This window comes from Oncorhynchus clarkii, chromosome 10 (genome assembly GCF_045791955.1).
Source record: "Oncorhynchus clarkii lewisi isolate Uvic-CL-2024 chromosome 10, UVic_Ocla_1.0, whole genome shotgun sequence".
NCBI lineage: Eukaryota > Metazoa > Chordata > Actinopteri > Salmoniformes > Salmonidae > Oncorhynchus > Oncorhynchus clarkii.
Genome location: NC_092156.1, coordinates 46,376,590 through 46,387,133, shown reverse-complemented (window position 1 = coordinate 46,387,133; position 10,544 = coordinate 46,376,590). Strand labels below are relative to the sequence as shown.

Below are 10,544 nucleotides of genomic sequence, written 5' to 3'. Positions count from 1 at the left end.
TTGCGTAGACTCACTGTGGCTGCCGCTGTATAGAAGTAATAAGTACATTAACTGAACAATCGCCAGCACCATAGTGATGTTTTTGATAACTATTCGTTTATAAACTCATGTGGTCCCGTACTGTCACATCGGGGGATTAGCTCAAATGGTAGAGCGCTCGCTTAGCATGCGAGAGGTAGCGGGATCGATGCCCGCATCCTCCACATTTTTTTGTGAATTAAAAAATGCCCACCTTGTATTGATGTCGCATCTTAATAAGATAAATACCCTGGCCCGTGTACAGTTAATTTTTAAAATTGCTATTCCTCTCTGTAAGGAAGAGGTCGGGATTCGGGACATTTGGTACAGGTAGTGTGTGGCTGTGTGCTCATTCTTTGCCTCCAGCGATGCTGCCTGGTTCAAGTTTTCTTTTCAAACCCTCATTGCTACATTGGTGACAGAAATCCCATCCCTGTACTCACAGCATATAGTGTTATTGCTCTCTAACCACAAAATCACCCTTTCCCTCTTTCAGCAGTTCCCCTTAGATTTGATAGGGCTAGTTTTTCACCCTGACCAGACAAAATCTAGTCATAGTCTTGGACTACAACCGGTCCGGATTAATTAAAAAAAAATCCAGGACAAGGGTTAATGCAAATGGCATTTTCCTAAATAACAGACAGTATTTTGAACATTTGTATATATAAAATAACCCACAAATAACAAAAACATTCAAGTGATAAAAGAAACACTTTCTAAATTCGCATTCTTTAGTCATTTTAGTGGACCAATAGAACACTGTGTCTGTAGCCACGAACTTCGTATTGGTCAGCATCCGTGTAACCTTTTTCCTGTGATTCGTTGTGCACATGAAGCGCGATGTTTGAATTGGTTGAATCAGTAGTCGCGTTGGGGGAAGTGGCTGTGCGCTAAGGCTAACAAGGGGACATTGCCAGGTGGACTTTTCATGGCTAGATCGAGTATATTGTTTCGGTTTCAAAAGTTCGATTTTTTGGGGCAATTACCAGGATAACTCACAGACGCCACTCAAACCGGTACACCCCCTTGACTGGCGAGGTAAATAATTCAGCTTTGACTTGATAAAGAAGCCTGAAGCGAAGGACCTTGGCTTTGCTAACTAACGTTAACAGTAACTGTCTACGGTAGCAACTACTAGGATAGCTTGTTTTTGCTAATCCGCCAGCTAGACAAATGAAGAATGAAAAAAAAGAAGCCTCAACACATAGCTAAGTAGTTTAATTATTATTAAGAAACGATGAACTATGGATGGACGGTAACTATTTAATGTTAGCTAGCTCAACAAACCAGCGCGTCTGCTTGCGTGTGCCTGCCAATAACAGACAGCCAATGGATTGCTTTTATGTGTGTTCAAAAATCTTGGCTGCGTTTTCAGTGCTGCAGCAACAGTCCTGTAGCTACTTTTATGTCTAAAAGTAACAATGCCGTCATTCCATTTCGGATTGAGGCATAAAAATAACGTTAACTGGCTCTACTCAACAGATGAGGTTGGACATTAAACCACTTTTGAGCTCGGAAAACAAACTGGGATAACATACCTATAGAATAAACACAGGTCTTGTCTTTTGCAGACCTGCAAACTTTACTTTTGGCACTCAATTTATGTAAGGTCCCTTTCTAACAGATTGCCTTGTGTGTGTATATATGAAAGTGGACCCTTTGCACCAACTAACTAAGTAAACCTGGTAAACCTGTTGATGTAGATTTCACTTACCCTTGACAGCTCTGTGATCCCAGAATCTTAATTCAGTCACCCAACAGGTTGTTATGGCATTATCTCTGGCATCTCCGTGTGGAGTCCTGTCTAACGAGGAAGATGGCATGGCTGTGTTTGAGTCCACGGCAGCTGACATCGGAGGCCGACTGAACGGGGTCACTCTGCCTGAGCTCTCCATCATCTCCCCGGGGCTAGAACATCGGCCATCCATCAGAGAGGTGGGAGGCCTTAACTGAAGTAATAACACTGTGCTCAAAAGATACCAAAGGTTCCTTTATTACAGGCCTTACCGGTACATCAGCGAAAGTAACACAGCATTGTGATGAGTGCCTGTTTTTGGTGAACGCTTTTGTCACTGACTCTTCTGCTACCGCTGTTTTATAAGTTGGAGACTCTTTGTGAGTGTTTGAGTTTTCCCAGACTGTGTCCCTTTTCTTTGCAAAAGGCTTTAGGGTAGACGCTGGACAGTTATTTATTGGGCGTGATGCCCTCCAACAACTTGTCACACAGCAACGAGAGAGGCCATCTTTTCACAATAAGAACTTTATAACACACAAACACTATAATCCTTTATCCTCTGGTCAAAAGTTACAAACCATTTGCTTAGTGACCATTTTCTCAGAAATGCTCAGAGCCATTCTGACCGTCTGTCTGACCTATCAATCCTGTCTGTTTTTTTTTTCTTCTTCTCCTTGTCATTTATTAATTCACAAACATTTTGCACCTCAAACACCACTTTCCATTGATACTTTCTAAGTGTGTAGCTGATTTACACAAAAGGGGATCTGTGATAGGCCTATAGTATGAAAATGTTCAGCGATACATACGACTCCATTGCTCATCGCAGAAGTACATTACTGTCGCACATATCTGTCCGATATTTAGAAAACGTTGGGGAAGCCTGGAGTGGCCAGACAAGGCAACGGTGACGAGGGGAGCACTGACAGAGTGAGGGTGTTTCTGCGTATCCGCCCTCTGACTGAGGGAGAGAAGGAAAGAGGAGAGGAACAGGTACGATCTGCACTTAATCATTGCGTCTCGCTCATTATGACATTCTCCACGTCAAGACGTGTCATTTTCCTTCCTCTCATTTCAGGGCTGTGTGTGTGTGCAAAACGAAGAGAGCCTGATGCTCAAAGCCCCCAAAGACTCCCAGAACATGAAGTGTGCAGAGAGGGGAGTCGCCCAGAGCGTGCACAAATTCAGCTTCTCGCGGGTAACCGATTCCCGTTCATAAACAACCTGAGAGATGAGACTTTACACATAATACTTCACTGGTATCTTTTCATATGTACCTCTGCAGATCTTTGGCCCGGAGACCACACAACAGGACTTCTATGAGAGCACAATGAAGGAGATGGTGAGAGACGTGCTTCGTGGCGAGAGCCGTCTCCTCTACACATACGGCGTCACCAACTCTGGCAAGACCTACACCGTTCAGGGTGAGATTGGATTGTTGATGTAACCACAGAAAGGCAAGCGTTTCTACTGCAGTGTGTTTATCTGTTTGGTAAGTATATGACCATATTAACAGTGGAGATCTCACCGAGCGCTGACGTGACCTTTCTCCCTGTAGGAGTGGGTCGAGAGGCAGGCCTCCTTCCCAGAGCCCTGGTGTCTGTGTTCAGGAAGCTGCAGGGCCGCCTCTACGGGGCCATGGACCTCAAGCCTGCCCTCTACCAGGAGGTATGCCAGCTGGATGCCGGTGAGGTCCGGGCTGAGGAGATCCGCAGAGACTCTCTGCTCAAAGAGGTGAGGGGAGAATGGGTCAGGAAGTGAAGTGTGGGCGCATTAGATTAGTGGTTATTTTACAGCCAGGTTGCTGCAAGTCACATTGTGACACGTGCATTTTCTATCTCAGGAGGGTGGCATGACTTCTCGGATGCGTGACGGCACCAGTACCTGGGACAGCGGCATTGGTGGACTCTCCATAACCAGCCACATCGCCACCCAGCTAGAAGGTAATGTTCTGGATGTCACATTGCTCGGGTCTCTGACGCCCAGTGGGCCCTAAAGCAGAGTCTAGAGTTAAGCCTATGTACACAGCTTTACAAAGCTGCTTATTATTATTATTATTATTATTATTATTATTATATAGTCATTGGAAATATGTGTTTTCCTTTTTGTATAATCCTGGTGGTTGCCTATCCACTGCTCAACATGCCCTTGCCTCTCGCTCCCGGCAGACTCAGACAGTGTGCTGCTGGAGCCCGACAGCCTGTCCCACAGTGGAGGGGAGGACCTGGAGGAGGGAGTGCAGTTCTCTGTGTGGGTAGCCTTCTACGAGATCTACAACGAATTCCTGTACGACCTGCTGGAGACTCCGCCCTCCCTGCAGCCCAAGAAGAGGGCCACTCTGCGGCTGAGTGACGACAAGCAAGGGAACCCTTACGTGAAAGGTAACACGCACACACCTATATTCACAAAGAGAATGGTTTCTAATCGTGATTCATATTATGCAGATCATCCTGGAGACCTTTTCATTGTAGTTTGCTCACATTACTGACCGTTTTGCTGCTGTTTGTTTTGCAGACCTCACCTGGGTGCAGGTCCGCAGTGCAGAGGAGGCTTGGCGAGTGCTCAGGGCTGGCCGGAGGAACCAGAGCTTTGCCAGCACTCACCTCAACCACAACTCCAGCCGCAGCCACAGCATCTTCTCCACCCGGATCCTGCACGTCCACCCAGAGGCTGACCGGGGCCAGGCCACACGCGTCAGCGAGTACGTCCCATCCAGGCTTCTCATTCTCCGGCCCACTGTCTTATCCTGAGTGTCCATGGCCTGGCATTAGTAATAGTGATTCTGTCCCACTAGGCTGTCTGTCTGTGACCTGGCTGGCTCAGAGCGTTGTAAAGAGCAGCGCAACGGGGAGCGGATGAAGGAGGCCAACAACATCAACACCTCCCTCCACACCCTGGGTCGCTGTATCGCTGCTCTGAGGCACAACCAGAACAACAAGTAGGCTACACACACTCTATGCCAGAACAACAGGAATTCATCAAATGCATCAATCAAATGAAATTTAGAAAGCCCTTTTGACATCAGCAGATGTCACTAAGTGCTTGTACAGAAACCCAGCCTAAAACCCCAAACAATGCCGATGTAGAAGCACAGTGGCTAGGAAAAACTCCCTAAAAAGGCAGGAACCTGGGAAGAAACCCAGAGAGGAACCAGGCTCTGAGGAGTGGCCAGTGCTCTTCTGGCCGGGTGGAGATTATAACAGTACATGTCCATTAAGGCCAGGTTGTTCTCCGAGATATTAAAACGTTCATAGATGAACAGCAGGGTCAAATAATAATCACAGAGGTTGCAACGGGTCAGTACATCAGGAGTAAATGTCACTTGGCTTTTCATAGCAAGGCATTCAGATGTTGAAACAACAGCAGGTGCGGTAGAGTTAGTTGAAAACAGCAGGTCTGGGACAAGGTAGCACGTCTGGTGAACAGGTCAGGATTCCATAGCCGCAGGCAGAACAGTTGAAACTGGAGCAGCAGCACAACCAAGTTGACTGGGGACAGCAAGGAGTCATCAGGCCAGGTCGTCCTGAGGCATGATCCTCGGGCCTGACAGCCCCCCTGGAGAGAATTAGATTAGAGGGAGTATACTTACATTCACACAGGACACTGGATAAGACAGGATAATTACACCAGATATAAGACTGACCCTAGCCCCCAGAATATCAACTGTTTCATATACTGGAGGCTGAGACGGAGGGGGGTATAAAATAGAGGTCGACCGATTGATTTTTTTTGTAAAAAAAAAAATTAAATTGGAGGACCAAAAAAAGCCGACGCCGATTTATAAAAAAAATTTAAAAAATAATGATGTAATAATGACAATGACAACAATACTGAATTAACACTTATTTTAACTTCATATAATACATCAATAAAATCATTTTAGCCTCAAATAAATAATGAAACATGTTCAATTTGGTTTAAATAATGCAAAAACAAAGTGTTGGAGAGAGTAAAAGTGCAATATGTGCCATGTAAGAAAGCTTATGTTTAAGTTGGACTATCTCTCTCTCTATACCATTTGTATTTCATTAACCTTTGACTGTTGGATGTTCTTATAGGCACGTTAGTATTGCCAGTGTAACAGTATAGCTTCCGTCCCTCTCCTCGCCCCTACCTGTGCTCAAACCAGGAACACGTCGACAACAGCCACCCTTGAAGCAGCGTTACCCATGGAGTGGTTGTTCCCCTTGCTCTGCAAGTCTCAGAGCGAGTGATGTTTGAAACACTATTAGCGAGCACCCTGCTAACTAGCTAGCCATTTCACATCGGTTACACCAGCCTAGTCTCGGGAGTTGATAGGCTTGAAGTCATAAACAGCTCAATGCTTGAAGCATTGCGAAGAGCTGCTGACAAAATGCACAAAAGTGCTGTTTGAATGAATGCTTACGAGCCTGCTGGTGCTGCTCTATCAAATCATAGACTTAGTTATAACATAATAACACCCAGAAATACAAGCCGTAGGTTATTAATATGGAATCCGGAAACTATCATGTCGAATACAAGACGTTTATTCTTTCAGTGAAATACGGAACCGTTCTGTATTTTATCTAACGGGTGGCATCCATAAGTCTAAATATTCTTGTTACATTGCACAACCGTCAATGTTTTGTCATAATTACTTAAAATTCTGGTAAATTAGGCAGCCCAAACTGTTGCATATACCCTGACTCTGCGTGCAATGAACGCAAGAGAAGTGACACAATTTCACCTAGTTAATATTGCCTGCTAACCTGGATTTCTTTTAGCAAAATATGCAGGTTGATTTTAAGGCATTGGTGTTTATGGTTAGGTACACGTTGGAGCAAGACCTTTTTTGCGAATACGCACCACATCGATTATATGCAAAGCAGGACACGCTAGATAAACTAGTAATATCATCAACCATGTGTAGTTCACTAGTGATTATGATTGATTGATTGTTTTTTATAAGATAAGTTTAATGCTAGCTAGCAACTTACCTTGGCTTACTGCATTCGCGTAACAGGCAGTCTCCTCGTGGAGTGCAATGTAATCAGGTGGTTAGAGCGTTGGACTAGTTAACTGTAAGGTTGCAATATTGAATACTGTGCTGACAAGGCAAAAATCTGTCGTTCTGCCCCTGAACAAGGCAGTTAACCCACCATTCCTAGGCCGTCATTGAAAATAAGAACGTGTTCTTAACTGACTTGCCGAGTTAAATAAAGATGAAATAAAGCTGTAAAAAAACGGCATCCAAAAATACCGATTTCCGAATGTTATGAGAACTTGAAATCGGCCGACCTCTAGTATAAAATGTGCTGTCCAGATGGTCTCCTGTTGAACCCATTCTCCTGTCCCTACAGGCCACGAGCCCCTCAGGTGGTGCCGTTCAGAGACTGTAAACTGACCCGAGTGCTTCAGGGCTTCTTCTGCGGCCGCGGGCGGTCCAGTATGGTGGTCAACATCAACCCCTGTGCTTCGACCTACGACGAGACCCTCCAGGCCCTCAAGTTCTCTGCCATCGCCACACAGGTACAAACCCATCTCACCATGCCTTACTTTGCAGTTACACAGCCCTGGCATCAGAGAGCGCCGGTCAGTGGGTGTAGTTGTGACGTTTGCAGGGGTCGTTAATGCAGAATTTAGCATTTTTCACGCAGGAAAGGTAAAAAGCAGAAAAAATATCTTGCTGCGTTTTGTAAACGCAGATCTACAATTCTGCTCGGCTTCAATCTGGTTGCTCCAAATCATGAATGGAAAAGGACTGATTTTTGTGCTTCAGTTGCATCTCTCCTCTTGGATAAAATATCTTTGTTCTTGTCATTGGATCACCAGACAGGGCTCTGACTGATGTGTAGGCTACATTTCTCCGGTACCTTCCTCCAGTGTAGTTTTTCTACAGTAGCAAGTTAAAATGCAAGATTAACTTCAATCAAAAATGTGGAAATTTAGCTGGCTACATTCTTACTGTGATAAGCATTAGAAATAATGGCCATGCATGTTTTTTTGCAAAAAATACCTTGCATTTTCATTGTAATCTAATTTACTTGTGTGGCTGCTAGTCAAATAGCGTTGCACTTCTTTCAACGATTTCCTGCCGAATGTGTTGCACTAATATATATTGTGTGAAGGAAAAACTCTAGGTGGGCACGCACACCCCTCATCTCTCGAAGAAAAAATAAAAAAACACTTTCAATATAAAACGCGGATTGTTTTGATCTACGTCGGTGTGGTCTGTCTCCTCTCTCAGCTGGTCCATGGGCCGTCCACTAAGACCCGGGTGGCCTACATCCTGTCCCTGCTGCGGGAGCCCCAGCCTCACTCCAATGACAGCACTCTGATGGAGGAAGACGAGGACAGTGATGGTGAAGAGGGGGACATCACCATGTTCGATTCAGATGTATGTCCTCTCTTCCCCCCCCCCCCCCTTGTGAAGAAATGGTCAACTGGTAGGCATGTGAAGACCTGTAGCTCAACCAGTGTGCATGACTGAGTCACGTCTGTGCTGTGTTCAGGCTCTGCTGCGGGCCATCGAGGTACTGAAGAGGGAGGTGCAGCGGCAGCGTGAGGAGAAGGAGGTGCTGGAGGCCACGATCAGGGAGCAGGTGTTCTCTGAGATGATGGAGGTGATCTGTGGTATGGAGAAGGACTTCAGCCAGACCCTGGAGACAGAGAGGGCTCTGTTGGAGGAGAGGTTTGAGGACAAGATCAACAACCTGCAGAAAAGCCTCCGGAGATACTACAACCAGGAAATCGAGGTGAGCGGGATAGGACAGTCTTTCGGTGATGCGTTATCAGCTATTTCAGTTGGTTTTAAAATGGTGGCATTCTCATGCTACGGAAGGTTGATTTTTTTTTTTTTCTCCACATTCCCACCCATCCCAGGAGCGTGATGAACAGATAGTGGCTCTGACTGCTGCCTTGGAGAAGGGAGGGGTAGCCCTAGCAGAGCCAGCCCCCCTTCCCCTCTTCCCACCCATGGCCCTGGGAGGAGTCTCGGAGGGGCCCGCCCCCCGTCGCTCCCAGCGCCTGGCCTCCACAACCACAGGAGAGTTGAGCAGAGTGAGGGCTGAGCTGGACCAGTGTCGCGCCGAGCTGTTGGAGAAAAAACAAGGTTAGAAGAAAGGGACAGGATAAGGAGTGTGGGAACAAGAGGGAAGTCTAAACCGTTGACGTGTTGATTGGAGTTGGATCTTTCTAACTAGTATTCTCTTTTTGTCTCCCAGAGCTGAGGCGTATCCAGGGGCAGTGCACACCACCAGAGCCCTCAGACGCCCTGACCAACACTGCCAACCGCAAGCTAGTTGAGGGCCAAAAGGTCAGCACTCCAGCCCAGAGTCCTGGTCTTCTCTCACACGTTCCCCTCTGACATTCTGCACAAAACACTATAACCGGTTACTGGGGTTGGAACATGTTTGTGCTTCTCCTGCAGAACCTGCGTCGGTTGCGTCTGGATCTGCAGAAGCTGGGTTTGAACCTGCAGTCTGGAGAGAGGGCATGCTGCCGCAACACAGACGGGGAGAGGCTGCGCCATGCGCTCGCAGCTGCAGACGGCACACTGGCCAAACAGGTACACGTCAAAGCATAGAATTCTCCCTCGAACCAGGGTTGGACTTTGTTGCTCGGCATTGAGGTAGGGAACTAGGGTTGGGCGGGGCTGCTGCTAGTTTGTGTGTCTTTGCATCGGACGTTTCTGTTACTCTGAAAAATATCTTGTTTATTAGTTTCCCCTACCAGTTCTATGATTTCCCACAGTGTGAAGAGATGTTTCAATCTGTGGACACTTCCCTAGACCAATACCTTTTCATTGTTTCTCCCCCTCTTCTTTCCTCTTACTACCTGTTACTCAACCCACTGTCAGGTTTAACACTAAACTAAAGACTTAACAACTGCACCAGGTGGCGTTTCTCCTTCCACTCACCCGTCCCGCCATCCTCTAACCCTGTCCACTCCTGTCCGTCCCCTCCTGTCCCTCCCCTCAGGACCAGACCTTGGTGGAGCTGCAGAACGGCCTGCTGCTGGTCAAGGCTGACCTGAGGAGGAAGGCAGAGTGCCTGGCCCAGATGCAGATGCCCCCCTCTGCTACGCCCGGCTCCTGTAAGAAGAGGGGCTGTGGGGCAGGGGCAGCAGCAGGCAACGCGGAGAACCAGCCCCCAGAGAAAAGACCCTTCTTCCTCTCCCTTTTCCCACAACGCACCCCGTCACGAAACAAACAGGGACGCCGTGAGGATCAAACCACACGCTACTCACGGGTTCTGCGCTCCCACCTGACTCCTCCCTCTAGTCCCTGCCCCTCTGGCAGGTACAGGGTCACAAAGTGCTAACTTGAGAGCTGAAAATCAAGAGTCTGTATTTATATTCTTATACCATTATGCAAACCAAATTTTAAATGTGTACTGTTTTGTTTACTTGTAATGGCACGTTTCAAATGTCACTTTATTCCAAATGTTACTGTATATACACACAAAGGTGTCTTCCTATAGAACGTGTTTTTGTAGAGCTTCAACTCTCGTCGTGGACCCCTAGACAGTTCAAACCTGAACTAGCACACCTGCTTCAAGTGTCTCTTAATGATTAGTTGACAAGTGGAATCAGGTGTGTTAACTCTGGTATAGATCATATACATGGAACAGCTGGGGCTCCCCGAAGAGAGGTTGTAGAGGACTTCAAATATCTTGTTTGAGTAAACACATTTACGGTCTGAATAAATGAGCAATGTTTGTCAAAATGCAGGATAACATTGGAGCTTCTAGTTGTATGATTGATTGCATACAACTGGTCTTTTTGCACGTTACACAATCAATTTTAAATCACATTCTCACTTCTCAATGTC

General features: G+C 46.5%; 1 protein-coding gene and 1 non-coding gene across 5 annotated transcripts; both read left to right on the top strand.

Annotated features, from left to right (window-relative positions):
- The first annotated feature begins 130 nt into the window (after positions 1-130).
- On the top strand, positions 131-203 carry trnaa-agc (transfer RNA alanine (anticodon AGC)). Its single transcript has one exon. It is a non-coding gene; the product is annotated as a tRNA-Ala (tRNA).
- Positions 204-880: 677 nt separating this feature from the next.
- LOC139418629 (kinesin-like protein KIF20A) lies at positions 881-10,540 on the top strand. 4 transcript variants are annotated; one of them, XM_071168233.1, is made up of 17 exons: positions 881-1,056; positions 1,769-1,953; positions 2,621-2,746; positions 2,832-2,951; positions 3,039-3,177; positions 3,312-3,487; positions 3,597-3,696; positions 3,922-4,134; positions 4,268-4,454; positions 4,548-4,691; positions 7,075-7,243; positions 7,962-8,111; positions 8,227-8,469; positions 8,597-8,825; positions 8,938-9,029; positions 9,144-9,281; positions 9,694-10,451. In XM_071168233.1, the coding sequence occupies exons 2-17, from the start codon at positions 1,786-1,788 to the stop codon at positions 10,033-10,035; spliced, it is 2,736 nt and encodes a 911-aa protein (XP_071024334.1). In that variant the 5' UTR covers positions 881-1,056; positions 1,769-1,785; the 3' UTR covers positions 10,036-10,451. The 4 variants fall into 4 exon arrangements, with proteins under 4 accessions (XP_071024334.1, XP_071024337.1, XP_071024336.1 ...); XM_071168236.1 differs by having other exon boundaries at positions 906-1,056; positions 1,780-1,953; positions 9,573-10,532; XM_071168235.1 differs by having other exon boundaries at positions 911-1,056; positions 9,573-10,540.
- The last annotated feature ends 4 nt before the right edge of the window (positions 10,541-10,544 follow it).

Bases quoted from the DNA above. Each gene is read 5' to 3' on its own strand.
- LOC139418629 (XM_071168233.1), top strand. From the start codon at position 1,786: ATGGCATTATCTCTGGCATCTCCGTGTGGAGTCCTGTCTAACGAGGAA. The intron at 3,178-3,311 runs GTGAGATTGGAT...TTCTCCCTGTAG, and splicing joins CAAGACCTACACCGTTCAGG to GAGTGGGTCGAGAGGCAGGC. The intron at 7,244-7,961 runs GTACAAACCCAT...CTCCTCTCTCAG, and splicing joins TCTCTGCCATCGCCACACAG to CTGGTCCATGGGCCGTCCAC.